General features: G+C 39.0%; 1 protein-coding gene across 1 annotated transcript; it reads right to left on the minus strand.

The window, feature by feature from the left end:
* Nucleotides 1-1058: 1058 nt before the first annotated feature.
* On the minus strand, nt 1059-18121 carry LOC139132067 (tudor domain-containing protein 3-like). The gene is made up of 12 exons (XM_070698458.1): nt 17965-18121; nt 16517-16607; nt 15464-15529; nt 14605-14765; nt 13304-13445; nt 12897-13008; nt 12230-12480; nt 11636-11864; nt 6893-7033; nt 5659-6383; nt 5007-5135; nt 1059-4128 (listed from the first exon to the last, which is right to left on the minus strand). The coding sequence occupies exons 1-12, from the start codon at nt 18030-18032 to the stop codon at nt 3931-3933; spliced, it is 2313 nt and encodes a 770-aa protein (XP_070554559.1). The 5' UTR covers nt 18033-18121; the 3' UTR covers nt 1059-3930.
* Between the last annotated feature and the right edge of the window lie 34 nt (nt 18122-18155).

Consider the following 18155-nt stretch of genomic DNA (forward strand, 5'->3'; position numbering starts at 1 on the left):
TGAACTTGGTAGGTTGATTTATTTTGCCTATTAATGTAACTTCACGTGATCTTTGAACAAACAAGGACCCTGAAGAATCACCTGGTTTTTGTTCACCTTGTACACATGCCATGGTGGATGGAAAGATAATTTTCTTTGTTCATAAATTCTGGTACATCAATCACTTCATTATAGCCGCTCCTGCCTAGCAGTGTTCTAATACAAAATGAATATCTTTATTTCAGATACAGTATTCTGCAGGTTCCAACTTACCGATAGTTGTTTATTATTTTTGGCTGTGCATCACCACTCATACCAGTATACGTACGATGGTAGTGACTTTGGTGAGTGGCTTGCGGGCATTCATTTAGTCATGGAATAAGGATGACTGGACAAGTGAGTTGGATCAACAACAAAGTTTCATCGTAGGCATCAAGGAAGGTGGTGTGACACATTTGTCACTTATTGTCACTATAGACTGTAAGGCCCAGTCGTGTGCGGGCGCTCCGTACCATACAGTGGCCTTTACGGCCTTCAATTTCATTTGGACACCTCACTGGAAGGGCCCAATTGTGAACCAATCATGGCGGATTTTACATTGTAAACGAAGCATGTTATTGGTGTTTGGCCAATCATGGCCATCCTTCCATATTATATTGGGTACACTTTTGGTTTTGGACCAATCTCGAGCATGTTGCAAACTAAGAATATACACTTCCAAGTTCTGAAAACAAATGGTATTTAAATTGTGACATTTCATCAAAACGATCTGGGTAATTTACTTGGAATGAATTGGACGACAGGATTTGCTTTGATGTCATACACAGTTCTAGTATTTTCAAGACCGGTTGGGCTCTATGTGTGCATAATGACTTAATTTCTGTATCAACTCTCTGACACTCATTGGTTCTGAAAAGCATTCTGCCAGCCTTACGGTGGTTTTGAATACCACAGATACTACTCGCTGAATGAAAACAGCTATCATTGGAAAGTCAGAGGAGTAGACAACATGAAGCGTTGTAGTGGTTGAACCTGAGAAATATTAAAAATATTACGAAGAATTCCCATCATGCGTCATATTGACAATGATACCACCTTACCATTTGTGGTTAGGGGTAAATTTATTCAAGACTTGAAAAAAATTATGTTATTCACTTTAAGAAGAAATGCTGCTTAGAAAGTTACAGAACTGTGTAGGATTTACAGCTGAAGGGACAATGTGCCCTTCAAATGAATTTGCTGTGCTTAGTTTGTGAAACAGAATCGTGTCAAAGTACACTTCTTGAAATTCAAATTAGCTATCCAAAACCTGAATGGCACAGCCATGAACTGTTGAATTTAGAACTTATCTGAAATATCCATTCTACACTGCCACAGTAAGGTCCCTCCTTGTGTTATGAAAACAACATTGAATGAAAAAATAAAGATTGCATGGTTGGTTGTGGAAGACTTTGATCTAACTTGACCGGGACAGAAATGAAAGTTATTGCAGAAGTAAAGTGGCATATGGATTTGACAATACTCTATGTGATATTAGATTCTATAAATACACATATTACACTTTGAACCCTTGACTACCATGAGTGTTGGAAAATTCCAGTGGCATATAGCATTGCTGTATACCTTGAGTGCCAGAAATCTTACGTGATATCATCACGTGTTCATGTGTTTGTTATACAGAATACAATTGGCTACAGTGGTCAAAAGGTTACAGAAACTATTTTGTGTCAGGATAGGGTTAGACAGGGTTAGAAATAGGTTTGATAATTTACAGTGGGCTTGGAATGGGGTTGAAAATGCTGTTTGGTGCGTATTAGCCATCGATCAAGTTGAAAATACCAGGGGAATGGGCTAAAAATTGGGATAATGGCAGGAGATGGGGTTAGAGATTTTATTGATCACGTGAGGGAAGGGCATGGCATTTTCTGAATGGAGTTGTGACGGTATAGATTAGAGATTCCATGAAAATGTTGAGGAGTGGGTTTGAGTTTGGGTCAAAATATGAAGGATAGAGATTTGGTTAAGAATGTTGAAGAAAATGTTTACATATTGAGAATCTGTATAAACATCAATACCTCATTCAGTCTTGTCTAGGCCTTCTGATAGAGGTTTTCTGTTCATGTCATATCAATAAAACAACTAAACACTCTCAACCTGTAAGTTCCCCTTAGAAAGATCCAAAAATACAGAAAAATATGGTTATGCAATTTTGAAAACTGTACAGTTATGAAAAAATGCAGGATGTAAGGGGATTAAACAATAACACATAAAATGATATACATGTAGTTTACAACTAGAAATTTTCTGCATGTGTAAAAACAAAAAGTGAAGACTTGAAATACAGAAATACATAAACAATATCAAGGTCTTTGCCATCTCACGCAGACCAAAAGTGTTCCTTTGAAAATATAAACTGACTTTTATTTTTTTTGGCATGAAAAACAGTGACTCGAACCTAAATTGTAGCTACCAGTATGATACATGCAGAATCTATGAACTTTGACCTTTGACATATGTCAAGTGATATAAATCTAAACCTGTACTTTGCAAAAACTTGGGCAGTATGGAGTCCCAATGTGATCATTATGATGTTTTATTGGACAATAAATATTCATAAATTTGGAAAGATAAAATATTAAGTTAGCTACAGTGAAATCACTAGACATCAAAACCTGAGAAATTATGATTCTCTGAAGTTTGTCTCCTGAATTCTACCATAAAATGAAAATACTAAACAAAGAATCAGTCATTCTGCTAGGAAAAAAACTCCAGTGATACCTCTGAGGCTCATTGCCAAGTTTGTCACACTGAAAAATGGTACTCTATTTAGTGGGTCTCTGCTGACTTGGGCTGACCTATGAGGTAAGGATGATTTCTATGTACATTTTAATTATGACCATCATGGTTTAATAAGTTACAACCAAACAAAAAGTAAGTCTTTATAACTATTTTGCATAATAGCATCAGGGAAACTTGGGGCAGCAATTAAAAAAAAAATAAGTTATTCAATACGATCGGTCCTTCATGTCAAATCTATTTTTGAAACTGTTTTCCACAAAAGACATTTGGTCTTGTATCAAGAAGTCAGCTTGATCATTTCTTTCTAGTATAATGGTCCTTGCAAGACTGAATTAAACCGATCCTTGTTCTAAGTATCCTGTGTAAAGGATGGCACAATAACTTTTGCTGTAAAATTTGAAAAAGACTACAGCTGCTTGTAGTAAAAGTATAGAGGACCCACTGAAAAAATTTCAACAAATTTTCCAAACGATACAAAAGTCAAATAAATCCTGTTTGTACACAGGTAACATAAAGGGATATTCTGTGTATAAATAATCCACCTGCTCAAGAGAAATTGATTTGCTAGTTAGTGTCAAAGACATGCAGCATTTTTTTTAACTTAAGAAATTGCCATGAGTGAGCTCATGACGTTCATCAAATCTACAATGGAATTTAAAGGACAACTTGGCTAAACCATGTCAACAACTGGCTAGAACTAAATGTAAACCAATCTATATGAACTAAAGAATACATCATGATTGAGAAAGAGCATGAAAAAATTTAAATAATGTTGGGCAAACATTTGGTAACGCAGTAATGGCGACAAAATCCAACAGTGGTCAGTGATCAAGATAAGATTTGCCATTCCACTGGTTGATACACCATGGAATACGATGACATTTTCTGTAAGCAAAGCATGAACTACAATCACACTTCAGGGACTGTTGAATTTACAGAAATACAAAATAGATTCAATTTATCTTGATGTGATCAGAACTGATGATGTGAGTCATTGTCTTTTATCTTAGTCAATACAGATTATGAAAATAACGGTTTGTTAGATTTACTCAAGTGGACTACATTCTTTTCAATTACTTCATTTCAAAATCTATGTGTTAGTCTTTGTCAATTGCCTACAAACTCAAGGAATACATCACTTCCATATAAGTTTTATTTTCTAGCTGCTGGGGGCTGGTAGTACTGTTGTTGTGGTCTGCTAGGCTGACGGCGTTCTCTTTCCGCATGGCTTTCATAGTTTTGTGTTCGCCTTTTGTAGCTTCCACCTCCTCCTTGTCGGAATTCCAGTGTCTCACCCATGGGACCCTCAAAGTTTTCATATTTCCTTCTGTGTGGCCCAGCTTCTTCAGCCTGATGAAACAAAGACATGAAAATGAAATGATTTTTATCCTAGTCACCACAAACCAGTTTGGTTTGGTTCTGTTGTGTTGTATTCACTGTTGAAGTTGTATCTCCAAACTTGAAAATTTGGTGAAAAGAGTTCTCTGATAAGATGTCATCTGATGGGAATATCTGAGAATGTTATCAAAGTCTATCAAATATGATTACAAGCTGGTGTTAAGAAAAGCTTTTGGCTTTATGGAGGATCTGAGGGAACATTACCTTTAAGAAGTGTTAAGCAACTTGTTGGCTGGTTAAGTATTGACTAGTTAATTGTTAGAGTTGAGGAACAGAGGTATGTAGCTATGGAATTACAACACATGTTTTATGACATGGCTTTCCTACAGCAAGGCAGACATGACTGAACCATGCAGTCTACCCTCTGAGATAAAATGTTGAACTGCTGATGAAAGTTCTCTTTGATCCATGAACATTTTGCAGAAAGAGTGGACTTACCATAAGATAAGGGCAGACTAAGCTTACCATAAGTTAAGGGCTGATTTACCATGAGTTAAGGGCTGATTTACCATGAGTTGAGGGCTGGTTAACCATGAGTTGAGGGCTGGTTTAGCCCTGAGTTGAGGGCTAACTTACTATAATATGAGGGCTCTGAGAGCTGACCTACCATGAGTTGAAGGCCAACTAACCATGCCTTGAGGAATGACCTAGCTGTGAGTTGAGGGCTTACTTACCATGAGTACTAGTTAAGGACTGACTTCCCAGAGTTGAGGCTGACTCAGATGTGAATTGAGGGCACTGAGACATAAGTTAAGGGCTGACTTCCCAGAGTTGAGGCTGACTCAGATGTGAATTGAGGGCACTGAGACATAAGTTAAGGGCTGACTTACCCATGAGTTGAGGGCTGGCATTGGCTTGATATCCTGCAGCATAACTTCTTCATGGTTTCCATATTCAGTGAAATGAACCACAGCAGTTGGCAAGTCAGGATGAACCTCATAGATCTGAGCTGGATACATCTATGACAATAACAATTTTAACATTTGTGAAAATGATACACAAAGTGAATGACTGATAACACTACTGAAAGACATCCCATACCTCAGCACACATCAATAAGATGTGCAATAATTTGCCAATTTTCACCTTTGACCCAGAGTCCTAACATGTGGACAGAAATTCGGAAATTGATTTATCTCAATGATAAGTGAAATATATAAGAAACTGCTTCCCCAATTTAAGTTTTTAATTTCCTCTCTGAATAAAAGATACTTTCACAAATCCCAAAATGGTAGAGTCATATTTTCGAATTATCAACTCCAAATGAAAAGGTCATGTGAGAAACAAACAAAATCTAAACAAATATTCACGTAATTTTCACGATTTTACATGTGAGCTTTGTTGTTTCCTTCAAATTGTAACAGTTGATATTTTCTGCACTATATAACTTTCATTTGGTCAAAACCTCTTCACCGTTGAATACATCTCATTACATCTAATAACAATGCACTCGAGAGAAGTGTCCTATCTTATGATTAATACCTTATTATCTTCCCAATATTTGGCAAGGCATGGCTCTCCTTTCTTCCAGTGATTGCGTAGTGGTTGTTGTTGTTGCCCATCTCTTGACAGATCATGATACTGTTTTGATCTGGCTCCACTATCTGGCCTATCCCTCTGACGATAGTCATGTCCCCTGCTTTCACCAGCACTCCTGTAATCCCTGTCTGACCTCTGTTCACCTCTGTAATGCTGACCTGCATCTCTGTCCTGTGGGTTATTGTATCTGTTTTGTCTATTGTACCCACTGCCTTGTCTCATATCTGTCCTGTTATCATATTGATCTCTGTCATGGAAGTTTTGTTTTGGTTCATGACGAGGTGCATAATCTTTGGACTGAGAATACCTGCTGTCGTAATTTTGCCTTTCCCGCTGTTGTCCATACTCCCTCTGTTGTCTGCTTCTGTCCTGTCTATAATCATTTTGATTTCTCTGATATTGATTATCACGTCTTTGATTCTGATATTGATTTGGCCCCCTCTCATTTTGATATCTTTGATGATCAGGTCCATTTGACCTCCTGTTGTCTTTTTCCCCATGAACAAACACGATGCCTGCCTCCCTTACAGACTTGGGTTGATGGTCGTAGTTCCTTCTGTCTCCCTGTTGTCTCCTGTCTTTGTAGGGTTTAGGATCATCCTGCCACTCATCATATCTGTTATGATACTGCTTTGTATTAGTTGTATCAGATGGTGTGTTCTCTTTTTCTGTGGACAATAAACAGCATTATCAAATGTCAACAAAAGAAGTGTTAGCAGGCTCTGACATGGAAGAGCAAAGCATACTGTCCAAATGACCAGTGTCAGGGTAAATTCAGTGCTCACGCAACCTAGTCTGGTGGTCTTACATCCTAGTCTGGTGGTCCTGCACCCTAGCTTGGTTGTCCTACAACCCAGTCCGCTGGTCCCACAGCCAAGTCTAGTGGTTCTGCAACCAAGCCATGGCAAATCTCTCATCCATGGCAAAATAATTTGATATTTTTTACCAAGAAATTGGAAGTACTATCAATTCACATGTGTGGCTGATTAAATATCAAAGAAAATGCAGGTTATGCAGACTGATTTGTTTGCGAGACCATTTAACATCTAAAAGCTCTTTACTTGTTCTGCATCTATATACTTTGTTGACATTTTGAAAAGGAGAACCAGTAGACCAGTAAGGGATGGAATATTTCCCAAAACTGATGGTTGTTGACATTATTTTAAGTTTAACTGACCTGATACAGTGCCGAGTTGTGTTTCAAGGAAATCAAACAACGTTGTTGGCCCTGACGGTCTACTTGGCATATCACCTGCGTCTTCGTCATCTTGTCCGCCACGCCCTCTTCCTTTTCCTCTTCCAGATCGTCCTCTCCCACCTGATATGGTAAAATAAGTTATCAACAATATAGGAAACCTTGATCAGAAACTAACATACTTTAACAACGTAGACTGTAGACATAACTCCTACAGGCTTTGCAACGGATAAGTTGTCATTACATACTACATTTTTTATCACGGTAACATATTTATTTAAATTCTGCTTACGCAATTCTCATTTCAAACAGTCACAGGGTGAACAATTTAAAATGAATGTGATCATGACTGAAGTCATGCCCATGTATAATGGTAACACACAGTATGAGTCCAACAATAATCTTATTGATATAATCAAAGAATTTGTTGTAAAATTTTCATACACACAGTACAACAAGTCCAACAATAATTTTGTTGATATAATCAAAGAATTAGTAGTAAAATTCTCATAATGAAATTGCTTCCAATGTGATACGTTTTATGTTTGTTTGTTGACATTCACATAACAAAATAACATTTTTATAACGCCTAGTATCCCATCAGGGATGCTTACTGGTGCTGAACAATGTTAATCACAAATTACACTGCTTTAATGCTTTCTTTTCATAAATTCAGAATAAGCATAGCAATATGTCAACTCTTGCAATGTGATGTGATGACTTCCAGAAAACAATGAACAAGTAAATTTCAACACAAGACTTTGATGCCATACAGATTAATAATAAGATACTTGAGTATTTAGGGTAGTGACTCAGGTTCGTTGGTCAATTTTAGCAATTTTGTGATTATTTCATATTCTGAACCCCTGAAATATGATCTTTCTATTAGAGAAAACTGTGAGGTAACATTACACTAGGAAATGTCTGGAATTTTAGTGAAAGCACGGCCTTCTAACCACTGCGTGAGTTATTATTTTGTTTTTGTTTTAACGGTCCGGATTACTGTCAGCGTTATCGTTATACCTTGAAGGAGATTATGTAAATTTTTACGCACTATGTTGCGCATGCGCGCAGGTCTTCATAAGAGACGCTATTCCAACATGGCTGACGACTGCCGGCAGCAAACGTAAACGGGGGCCAAAGAAGCAAAATGGAAAGCTGATGGACGCGAGCGTTTTGAAACTTTTGAAACTTTCTGACCTTGGCTCATACTACAACTGCCATTGAATTTGAAACATTTGTTGGTACTATGGTAATATGGTTGCACGCGTGATGTTGATACCCGGGCTCCATGCGCGCACGTACAGCACTGTAGATTACACTGCCGCCCCACGAGACTCTATTTAATCTTCACTGGAAAATATGGTTCTAAAACAGCAGCCCATATTTTGGACTTAGTTTGTAAATTGTCAATTCGACACTGTTATGTCGGTCTAGAGCACAGGACGCGAAACGTCGCTTCACGATCGGAGCCGGTCTGTTTATATCTTGGTCATGAGAGTGTCGCTGGGTGACACAACATGTCGCCGTTTTAATTTTGCAATCAGTGAATCTGTCGAGTATCGCCTCAGTCGTTTATTTTAAGTCATGAAGAATCGCTTTTACGTGTAACTGAAGTTGATTTTTGTTTCATACGAGGGGCCATAATAGTACATGTCACAGTCGAAAGCGAAATAGCGCACGAAAAACCCGGTATCATTCCTGATGGTGAGCAAAAAGACTGCAGCAGATCACATGTGAAAACTACAAAAACAAGTGCTACTTTACCCGTATTCCTTGAACTTCTCAACTACAGAATTGTTTAGAGCATCGAGAGTTGGTCGTCTCATATTCGAAAGCAAGCAAGCAAGTGACGTCCTGTACTATAGGCACAAAAATCGGCGCTAAAATGAACTTGACAACCATTTCACACTTGGTACGTGCATAAATTACGGGCTATGAGACCGGAAGTCGAGCACTTGCGAGCAAGCCAATGCGTGTCGTCTGCAGAACGCGTCGAACGCAGACCTGTAAACCATTCCAGCTGTATTTTTTTAAACTTTTCTAGTCTTGAAACCAGACTCTAACCGTTACCAAACAGTGTACAGTTAATATAATTATAAGCTAGATACGTATTTGACAAACAGATTATGCCCTGAATTATCTTTCTAGTGTTTATCGTGTAAATAGTACCCACCGCTTACGCTGACCAGCCTCACGTTTCTACGCACAATTTTCATCATTTTTTGGCGAACTAGTGTTCAGGACTTGTCAGAAATTCTCAAATCTGATGCCCAATATTTAACCTAGACCCAGATCGAATGGATTTTATTTTAACCCTTTCCTGCCGAGCGCCCTTGTCCGTTATTTTGCAAAGTCAGTAGAAAACCGCCCCATAATATGTGCCTGTAAAAGATTGGCTCTCCTGCATGTTATCCTGCCAGGCATTTTGGCAGAAATCGCCCATTTCAGGGTTGTTTTAGCCGTACTTATACGTGTTAGACTTCGATAATTTCTACATGCCCGTAGACAGGGGAAGGAGTTCAAGGGTTACTGCAGAAAAAATGAGGTCACCGGCTTTGTTTGCCCCTGGAAGTGCGTCTTTTATTGCCGTTTCATGTTTATTTTTTCGGAAATAAACTCCTTCAGTATTACGCACGTCCGCTAGGCACAAACATCACCTCACTCGTCTGTTAGTCAGAGACCCTGAGGGTCGTGCTAGGGGTGCAGCAGCACCAGCAAACCTGTCCTGTTTCCCCAGGGTAGGGTCAATTGAATACGTACCTTCAACGACTTGGCAGTGTAGCACAAAAACTACGTTTTTGCCGTTGTATTAACGACATGGCTGAGCCATTGAAGCACAGCTCCACGTAGTTTAGCCAGCTCAGTTGGGAGTTGGTTTACGAGTGTTACCGTTCATTACTGACTTAATCGAGTGGTCCTCAGTCAGGTACGGGTTTGTACCGACATGGCTTGGGCTGCAGCTAACCAGTGATAACCAGTCACTACACCCAAGTCTTCAGTTCACTTTTGCGATGCACGGGTGCAACGCAATATGCTTCCATTGTTCTAGCCATCGACGTGTCCACATGCCTGGCAGCCATATTGTACTGCTAGCTGGTTTGCATAACAAAAGCAGTCCCTGCTAAATGCAGGCGGTATCCCCGTAGCAGACTACACATTGACCTTATTGACCTTATGAATTCTCTGTACGCAAACAGCGTACGTAGTTACCAATGCGTCGGCAAGAGGATACGTTTGCCTGCAAACCAGAGCCAATACTTCGGACGATGGAATAAATAAAAAATCCAAAGCTACGTCCATTGAATGGCACGGCCAAGGCGGTGAAGGACATTGCCTGGCTTGAACTTGCAGAGCTGAAGCCCAGCTTAGTACGTCGGACACCAGTTTGTAATGGTATTTCCGAGTCGTTCACATCCGTTCCATCGGAGGAACAAGTCGAGCCGTCCCGTCAAAAATACGTTCTCATTTTCAGTCACGCACAACTGAATAAGTGACTTTCGTCTCGCACCATCGGCATATCTGCCAAGTCGTTTACAAGAGGTAGCCTTCTAGATTAGCATTGCCGAGTTGGTCAAGTTCGGCAGCAATCTCTATGGTGCCAGGCAGCCAAGTACGTCCAACTCCGCCAGAAAACGTCACCATGCTATCCTGCCAAGTCCGCTAAAAAGCGGTAAAAAAAACCCAGCCCCCCTCGGGTGTGGGGGACTGGCGGACAGGTTTCTGCACCTTTCCCTGTCTATCGACTCCCTGCGAACCCATTTCGAGGGGAAAAGGCGTTCCTTGTCAGAAAACCTCTCCTCGGATGACCCCTAAACGCACAGGGGATAGAAAACGTAGTGCCGTCGACTTGGCAGGAAAGGGGGTACCCAAAAGGGTCCGATTCCACCGGGTTGGGAGAATAACGGTCACCAGTGCTTAGATTCTGGCTACACCGAATTTCAAGCGGATTTTCACCGACTTGGCAGGAAAAGGGTTAAGGTACAAAAATCTGACTTTTTCGGCCATTTTGTGAGAAAATGGGACGTTTACACAAATCGTCGATTTTCTCAGTTCCGATTTTTGCTATGTATGCGCACCTTCAAATGAGTGTAAGTCGGCGACGCGTGGGCGGATTTCCCCAATTCTTCGCATGCTAACACTCATGATTAGCCCTGCAACACCGTGTTTTAGATTTTTGATAAACCCCCTGAAGTGATGATAACTTGACAAATGTGAACAACAGACAATAATTTATGCGAAAATCCGACAGTTCACACTTCAAAGGCTCACTGTGCAGAAACAAAAGCGAATTTCAAAAATCCAAAACAAGGTTTCCCCCAGTATATCCAGCTGTCTAGTGCCGTTAACAGATCACTTAGGGGTGCTGCCAATTCTTACTTATAATTTTTAAGTGAAAAAACTCAAAATCACACGTTTTTGCTTTTAACAAACATACAAATGCATGTTTTGACAACTAACAAAATTTTTACCTTCTTCAAATATAGACTTAACAGAAAATGTACCACATGTTGGGTGTGAGACCCCGTTTTTTATGTGAAACTTTTGATTGAAAATATGTGTCAATGAACCTGAGTCACTTATTTAAACTAGAATAAGCAGCACCCTCTATTGACAATACTTGGAAAGGACAACAATCTTTTCACTGTAGGTTAGATTTGATTCTCCTCATTTTCACAATCACACTGACATTCACAATGACACCAGTATCATTGCCATAGTTACCTGATCTCTGTCTTCCTCCACCAGCGCCACCAGAGCCACCACTGCTGGAGTTGCCATAGTCCCCTGACCTCTGTCTGCCCCCACTGGAGTATTTCTGCTGACCTTGCTGACCTTGTAGAATTGCATGTATTGCGCCATCCACATCACCAGAATGTTCCTTCAAGGCAGATATTGACTTGTCCCTGTCAAAGCCCATATCCATAAGCTTCTTGAGAGCTTTATCATCAACCTGAAATATTTACATACAAATAAGAAAATACAAGTGCAACAAAACAAAAAGCAAAAATGCGAATAAAATATGTCTACATTTTATTTTATGCATTTCACTGTCAGAGAACAAACCAGACTGTGATATTGTATAATATATGGATAAAGGCTGCTATTGTTTTGTTAATCTATGGAAAAAGTTCCTTGATTGACGAAATGTAGTGATGATGTAAATGCTGTTTTCTTGAAAAAAAAACTACAAGCTGTCATGCAGCATGCCCATGGTTTTGTTAACATCCTAGAAATCAATGAGGGAGAATTTATGTAAACAGAGAATTGGCAGGCGTCAGAGAAGTTGAAAGCAAGAGGCAAATAAGTACTACATACTCCAGATGAGAGTTCCCTGTAAATACCAGCACTGCTTGTTGATGAACCAGTAACATGGCTACTTCCAGTACTTCCACCAGATCTCTTCTGACTTTCTTTTTCCTTCTGTAGATTCTGTGCTGCTGTACTGCCACCTCCAAAGGTTTTACTTTTACCTTCCTGCAGTGTGGCTTCGATGACTGCCTTGCGTTGCTCTTCAAATTCCTTGTCCTGCTCATTGTGGTCTTTGTGTGTGTCCAATGATTTGAAATCTGTGGGGAAGATAAGCAGCTACCTTTTTAGATCAAAATCAAAACAGATGCAAATGAAAGAATGAAATATAGCTACAGAATTAACCTTAACATAAAGTGAAAAGAAAAACACCTGTTCTGATGATGTATAAGTATTTGACTCAGATTCTACAGTGATTGTTCATTCTTGTTTGCTGCCGCTACATTGAAGAATGGAATGCCCAGTCATACTGTACTCGTTCAGTATCAAGTACTGAAGTTTTCAAATTAAGACCAAGGACCTACCTTTTTGAGAGAGCATACACTGTACTCATGCAAATTGCATAAAGCAAAAGTGAGCATTTCGATGGATACTGTACGCTATATAAAGTTCTTATTATGTTGCACATACCCGTAAGTGTACCTATGACACATTCAAGACTAAATTGTCTCCTTACCTCTTATATTTGACTTTTCTCGGTTCACAGGTCCTCTTTTTTGACCAAATGGAATCCATGGAGGTGGTCCACCTTCTCTACCTTCATAGTTCCGACTGTGTTGAGCCAAACTCTGCAAACATTGGAAAGTTAAAACATAACATGGACTATAGTGGCAGTCAGTACCCCGTATCTGATTTTTAAGCATAGATTACAAGTATACAAACAAATTATGGTTGGTTTCAAAAGGTTGGTAACAACAGCTGATCAGCTATATAACACTTATGTGGACTTACAATATGCTTCAACTTCTCAAGCACAACTTCATCAAAGTTACAGAAGTCAGTTTAGACTTTAGAAGGAGTGGCAACTTATTTCAAATAAGTTCTTTACATGCTTTTTGTCAAGGACAGAATTCAAGTACTTACTCTTGCCAGTTCCCATTTGGTGACAAGTTTTTCCACACGACCACCCAGGACAGTTGTGTTATCTTTATCTAAAAGAAGAAAGCCATTCCTCACTGGAATGTTGCCTGTGAGTTTCACTTTGGTTCCAGGTGGTGTAGATAAACTGTCAGTCAAAACACATGCAAAGGCTTGTAAGATTTCTCTTCTAATCACTAAAAGTGCAGTGTATTCTCTGCATGTTCATTAAAAGGGGCACTTTCTGCCCCATTCATCAAAATTAGGGGGCAGACTTGACATTTTAGGGGGCAGTCACTTTTGATGTTGATTTTGCCTTCCAAGGAAACGCTTCCCCGATATCATTACGATCGTCATCCAGTTCAGTTGCGCACAGACAAATAGAATCTCTCTATTTGTCTGTGAGTTGCGTCGTCTATGTCGCATGCAGCACGGTGCTAACATCGACATCATCATGTTTGCCAGCTTGTGATGTGCTCAGCTGCTCTCTATCATCTGTTGATTTGTCACCCACAAGTTTCCCTGACTCGAAATTTGACGTATTTGTTCCCTTGGACACGATTCGGTCAAAATTTTGGGGTTTAAATGCATAAAAATATGCACTGATCCCCGTTTGCCAATCAAACGATTGTGTGCATCGCGCTACGTGTGCATACACAATGCTAAAGCTGGAATTTCTCCAAATTCCATCATTGGTACACACAGTTCGCTACACATGTGCTTGGGTCATCCTCATGCTTGCTGTGCTTTGTGCGCGATTTCCGCGCAGTCATTAAATTTTTCAGGGCAGACGATAGCTCGAAATGCGCAATTTGCGCAATCGCGCGGTCAAGAGAAAACTCTGAAAGTGTATGTAATAGTATGTGTTATATTCAAACTGCAAAGACTAGATTCCAGATCAAGCAAATAATTGTTCTTTCTTTGTAAAAACTTGCAACGATTTTTTTATTTAGTATTTCACTCGGACTAGGAAAAACAAAATGTGTGTACATGTGAATTGTTGTGGAACCCTGGTGACATTTTCAATGTGCCCTAATTCAATTGCTTATGAATATATGTACCGATGTGATGCCCTACTGTATGACTGGGTAACTTTATCATTTAGTGGCTAGTTGTCTTTAAAAGAAAGGTTCTATATCAGATTTGGGGTGACTGAATATGTGCCAGAAAATATTATCCTACTGGTTGTAAGCGCTGTACACCTGTAAATTGAAAAGTAGGTCTTACAAAGAAATATCAGGGAATTGACCAATCACAGATAAACTTGCAAGCTCATAGACTAGGATTACTTGTTCACATAATGTTACCTCAGTTTATCAATTCGACTGACTTCAACACCACTGCATGTAATATGTCCATCACTTAGGTGAACTCTGAACATTCTTGGAGCATGTTGGGATTCCTCGTTGGCTTTGGGTGCTCCAACATTTCGCAACTTCTGAATCTGTAGTACACATGGACCTTTGACCTATTGAGATCCAAAGGAAATTGATGATATATCATTACATGTACTGAGGTTCTAATTTCAATAAATTATAGATAGGTTCAGTTAAGAATTTTGTAACTTTTGCAACCTTTGATAAAGAAATTCAATAGTTTTTGTACACACTGAAGGATTCTGGGTCAACACCAAGCAGTTTTAAAATCAACATAATCCTAGGGGTCTATCGCTTCACAAAAACTATGATAGGGCCCTTTAAGAAACTGAAGATTATGCATGTGTTCTTCATATTGACTGAGTTTTTCTCTTTAACACTTCCATCGTAAGTGATAAACGATGGTACTTTAACCAGTAACTGCAAACTTAAACTTGTTATCGTGCACTGTGTGGTACAATATTTTCGATTGAATCAAGTTTTGTGTTACGTGTGAGAATGCAGCATATCATGTAAACATACATTTTAACAATGTAGTGATACAGGAATATGTATGTGTATGTCTACATCCCACACACTAGATTATCATTGGCAAACAACTTAACCAGGTCAAGCTGCACTTTTCATTACAACATTGTGACAAAAGACAATTCCATGGACTTTACAACCATCAATTAATGTTGTGGACATACAGTTGGAGAGCAATCTTTGGAGCATTTTACTGCTTATATAATTTTTTTACAAAGAGTAATACATCAACATGAATTTCAATATTTATTCAGTTACTTACATATTCAATCTTTCCTCTGTTGATATCTGTTGGGAAGAAAGCTGCACCAATCTGTCGGAGATCAGTCTACACATGTGGGAAAAGTGTATGAAAGATCAGTTAACAAAACATTTAATATCATATCAGCAGAGCTATACATTTTCAAGTTTTACTCTGTTGTCAGCTTGAATTAAGATCAGGTACTACCTAAATAGTCAGTATCAGTGTGAACCTCTGTAGTAGATTGAACCATAGGTTCAACCTAGATGAAGTTGGTTCATGGTATCAGATTGATTCGCTTGACAGTAGAGCTCACACTACTAGTCATGCATCTCAGTTCTAATGCAACTTTACTATCTCTACTCAGATTGCAAAATCAACACTTGTAAGCTTGTGCATGATGGTAGATGGCAGGGCATGAGTGTAGACTAATGATAACAAACCTTTGGATTCAACCCAAAAAGGTTTTTGTTGGGGCTCTTGCTACGTACTGTGTGAACTCTATCCCCAACCCTAAAACTCTGTAGTTTACCAGTACTGGTACCTTTGTCCACTAATCAAATCTTGCTAATTGGCAGTTTTAAAACCCTTTTCCTGCCAAGTCCATATATATCAACCAGGTCAAGATGGTTAAAATTAATGAAACACAACATATTCCATATGGTGTATTTTAACATAATACTGTATATTTGAAAGCTGTTGAAAACATAAATACTGTAAACTTGATTTTTATGTACTAAAGATGCTATAACAGACCAAGCCAAGTGGGTGAAAATAGGTCATGTTTTGGCTCAATACCACTTTTTACTGACTTGGCTGATGGGCAAGTGATACTGTCTGGCAGGAAAAGGGTTAATGTTGCAGAGCAAACACACAGTGAGAGATTACACCCTAGAAATCCTTGTAAATAAACCAACATCCACAGCTTCAGTGATTTGTAATTAGAAGTTATCATGTTTTATTATAGTCTTCCAACTATTCATTTCATATCAACAGCCCTGTGGTAAGATGCTCATTGGCAATCTCCCCATCAATACTTCCAATTTACAACAACTATACAGACACGGTACTTACATTCAATGCAGCCTTGACAATGCCATCAACATTTTGACTGTTGCTTCCCTCCGCAGTTGAGCATTCTTCCAATCCGTCTTTACTGAGATGCCTGTGTTCATGAAACATTTGGGAAAGACTGTCAAATGCCTTTTTTAATGAAAATAATGTCATAGACTATTGATAAATTGGTTTTACTCTGATTATGTTCAGTTGTCACATAAAGCATAAAATTTACTGAGTTGAAGTTTTCCTTGGCCATTGGGCACAGTGAGTAAGTGAACAACCAGTTGCATCATATACTCAAACAACAACTTTCAACCACTCTCATAACCTGTTCAATTGAATTGAAATGTGTACATCAGAGAGATTTAAACCTGTCAAGATTGCTTCTGAATATAACTTGTCAGTATCAATGTTGAAGCTACCTTCTCTGTTGTAAACTTTTCTTTGTGTGTCTTTTGTGATGCATTCATTGTCTATTATCTATTTAACAAGCCAGAGACTGAGAGTGCCTTTTGGAGGAATTAGGATCAGAGCCTGTTATAGTATGACTGGTAGGAAGACAGTTGCACCCCTTACAAATGCAAACCCATTTCATTTCGACTCCACATTTTCTCAAGCATTGTTACTACAGCTCTTGCCCTTAGTATCCTGGACAATTTGACCTTGTTGTTTCTTTGTAATATCATGGAGCTACCAAACTCTTTTGGTAGCTCCATGGTGATATTTAACACTGAAACCATTCTTGTCTTGTGGGTAAAACATTAGATTATGGTGTTTTTGAATTTGTACTCTTTGCATTCTATCTATACCTTACCACACTCTGCATTTTGGTGTTGTGTTATATACATACTGAACTGGACTCTATACATTGTATATTTTGTGTGTCAGTTTTCAGTTTTTTGTGTTTGTCATGTACTTGAAAATTACTGTAGTTGTGTACCATAAGTAGCAAAGTAACTGTTACACATTATAGATCGAACATGTATACATGACGGTACAGTACAGGTGGTGTACTATCTACTGTTGAAAATACTATTTCCTCGCTTTTGCAGATTAAATCAGTAAAATGCGGTTGCAATATTTCTCTGCATATCGTTTCGAACTATCTCGTGTCAATTCAGCCCGAGTTGATATACCAAGCGAAAGCTACGAAAGGATCGAATAGACCAGGATTCGTAAATGCGGGGGTTGAAACAGTGAGGGGTTGAAACGACTTCTGACACCGTATGACATGTATGACCAATGTGTGTACATATTAGCAATGCAGCGTGATTCACTTCATGTTCACACTATGTAAAATATGTACTACTGTGTCAATGTAGATCGGCGCATGTGCCTCTTGACGAATGTGAAATGCATGCATCGATCTTCAGTGCACTAACCGGCTACTTTGACTACAAACTCGCTATGAAAATCTATGACCGAAAGGTCACACTGCAACTTCATTGACAATTTCAACATACCATCCCAGTTTCTGAAGTTTCAACTCCGCCATATTGCCGTGCGCATGCGCCTTTAATGCAAAGTGCATCAACTACTAGCTACGGATTCATCTCTTTGGTTTCATCGAGGTTTTGTGAAATAATTAGAAAGTTACGAAGTGATTTGCTCCAGAAAGGTAGGATATAATTCTGCCTATGCTGGGCGTTATTTT

This window comes from Ptychodera flava, chromosome 4 (genome assembly GCF_041260155.1).
Source record: "Ptychodera flava strain L36383 chromosome 4, AS_Pfla_20210202, whole genome shotgun sequence".
NCBI lineage: Eukaryota > Metazoa > Hemichordata > Enteropneusta > Ptychoderidae > Ptychodera > Ptychodera flava.

Excerpts from the sequence above, each read along its gene's own strand:
- LOC139132067 (XM_070698458.1), bottom strand. The coding sequence starts at position 18,032 with ATGCACTTTGCATTAAAGGCGCATGCGCACGGCAATATGGCGGAGTTG. Across the intron at positions 15,530-16,516 it reads TTGTCAAGGCTGCATTGAAT|ACTGATCTCCGACAGATTGG; the intron begins GTAAGTACCGTG and ends CCACATGTGTAG. Across the intron at positions 11,865-12,229 it reads ACAGGGAACTCTCATCTGGA|GTTGATGATAAAGCTCTCAA; the intron begins GTATGTAGTACT and ends TAAATATTTCAG.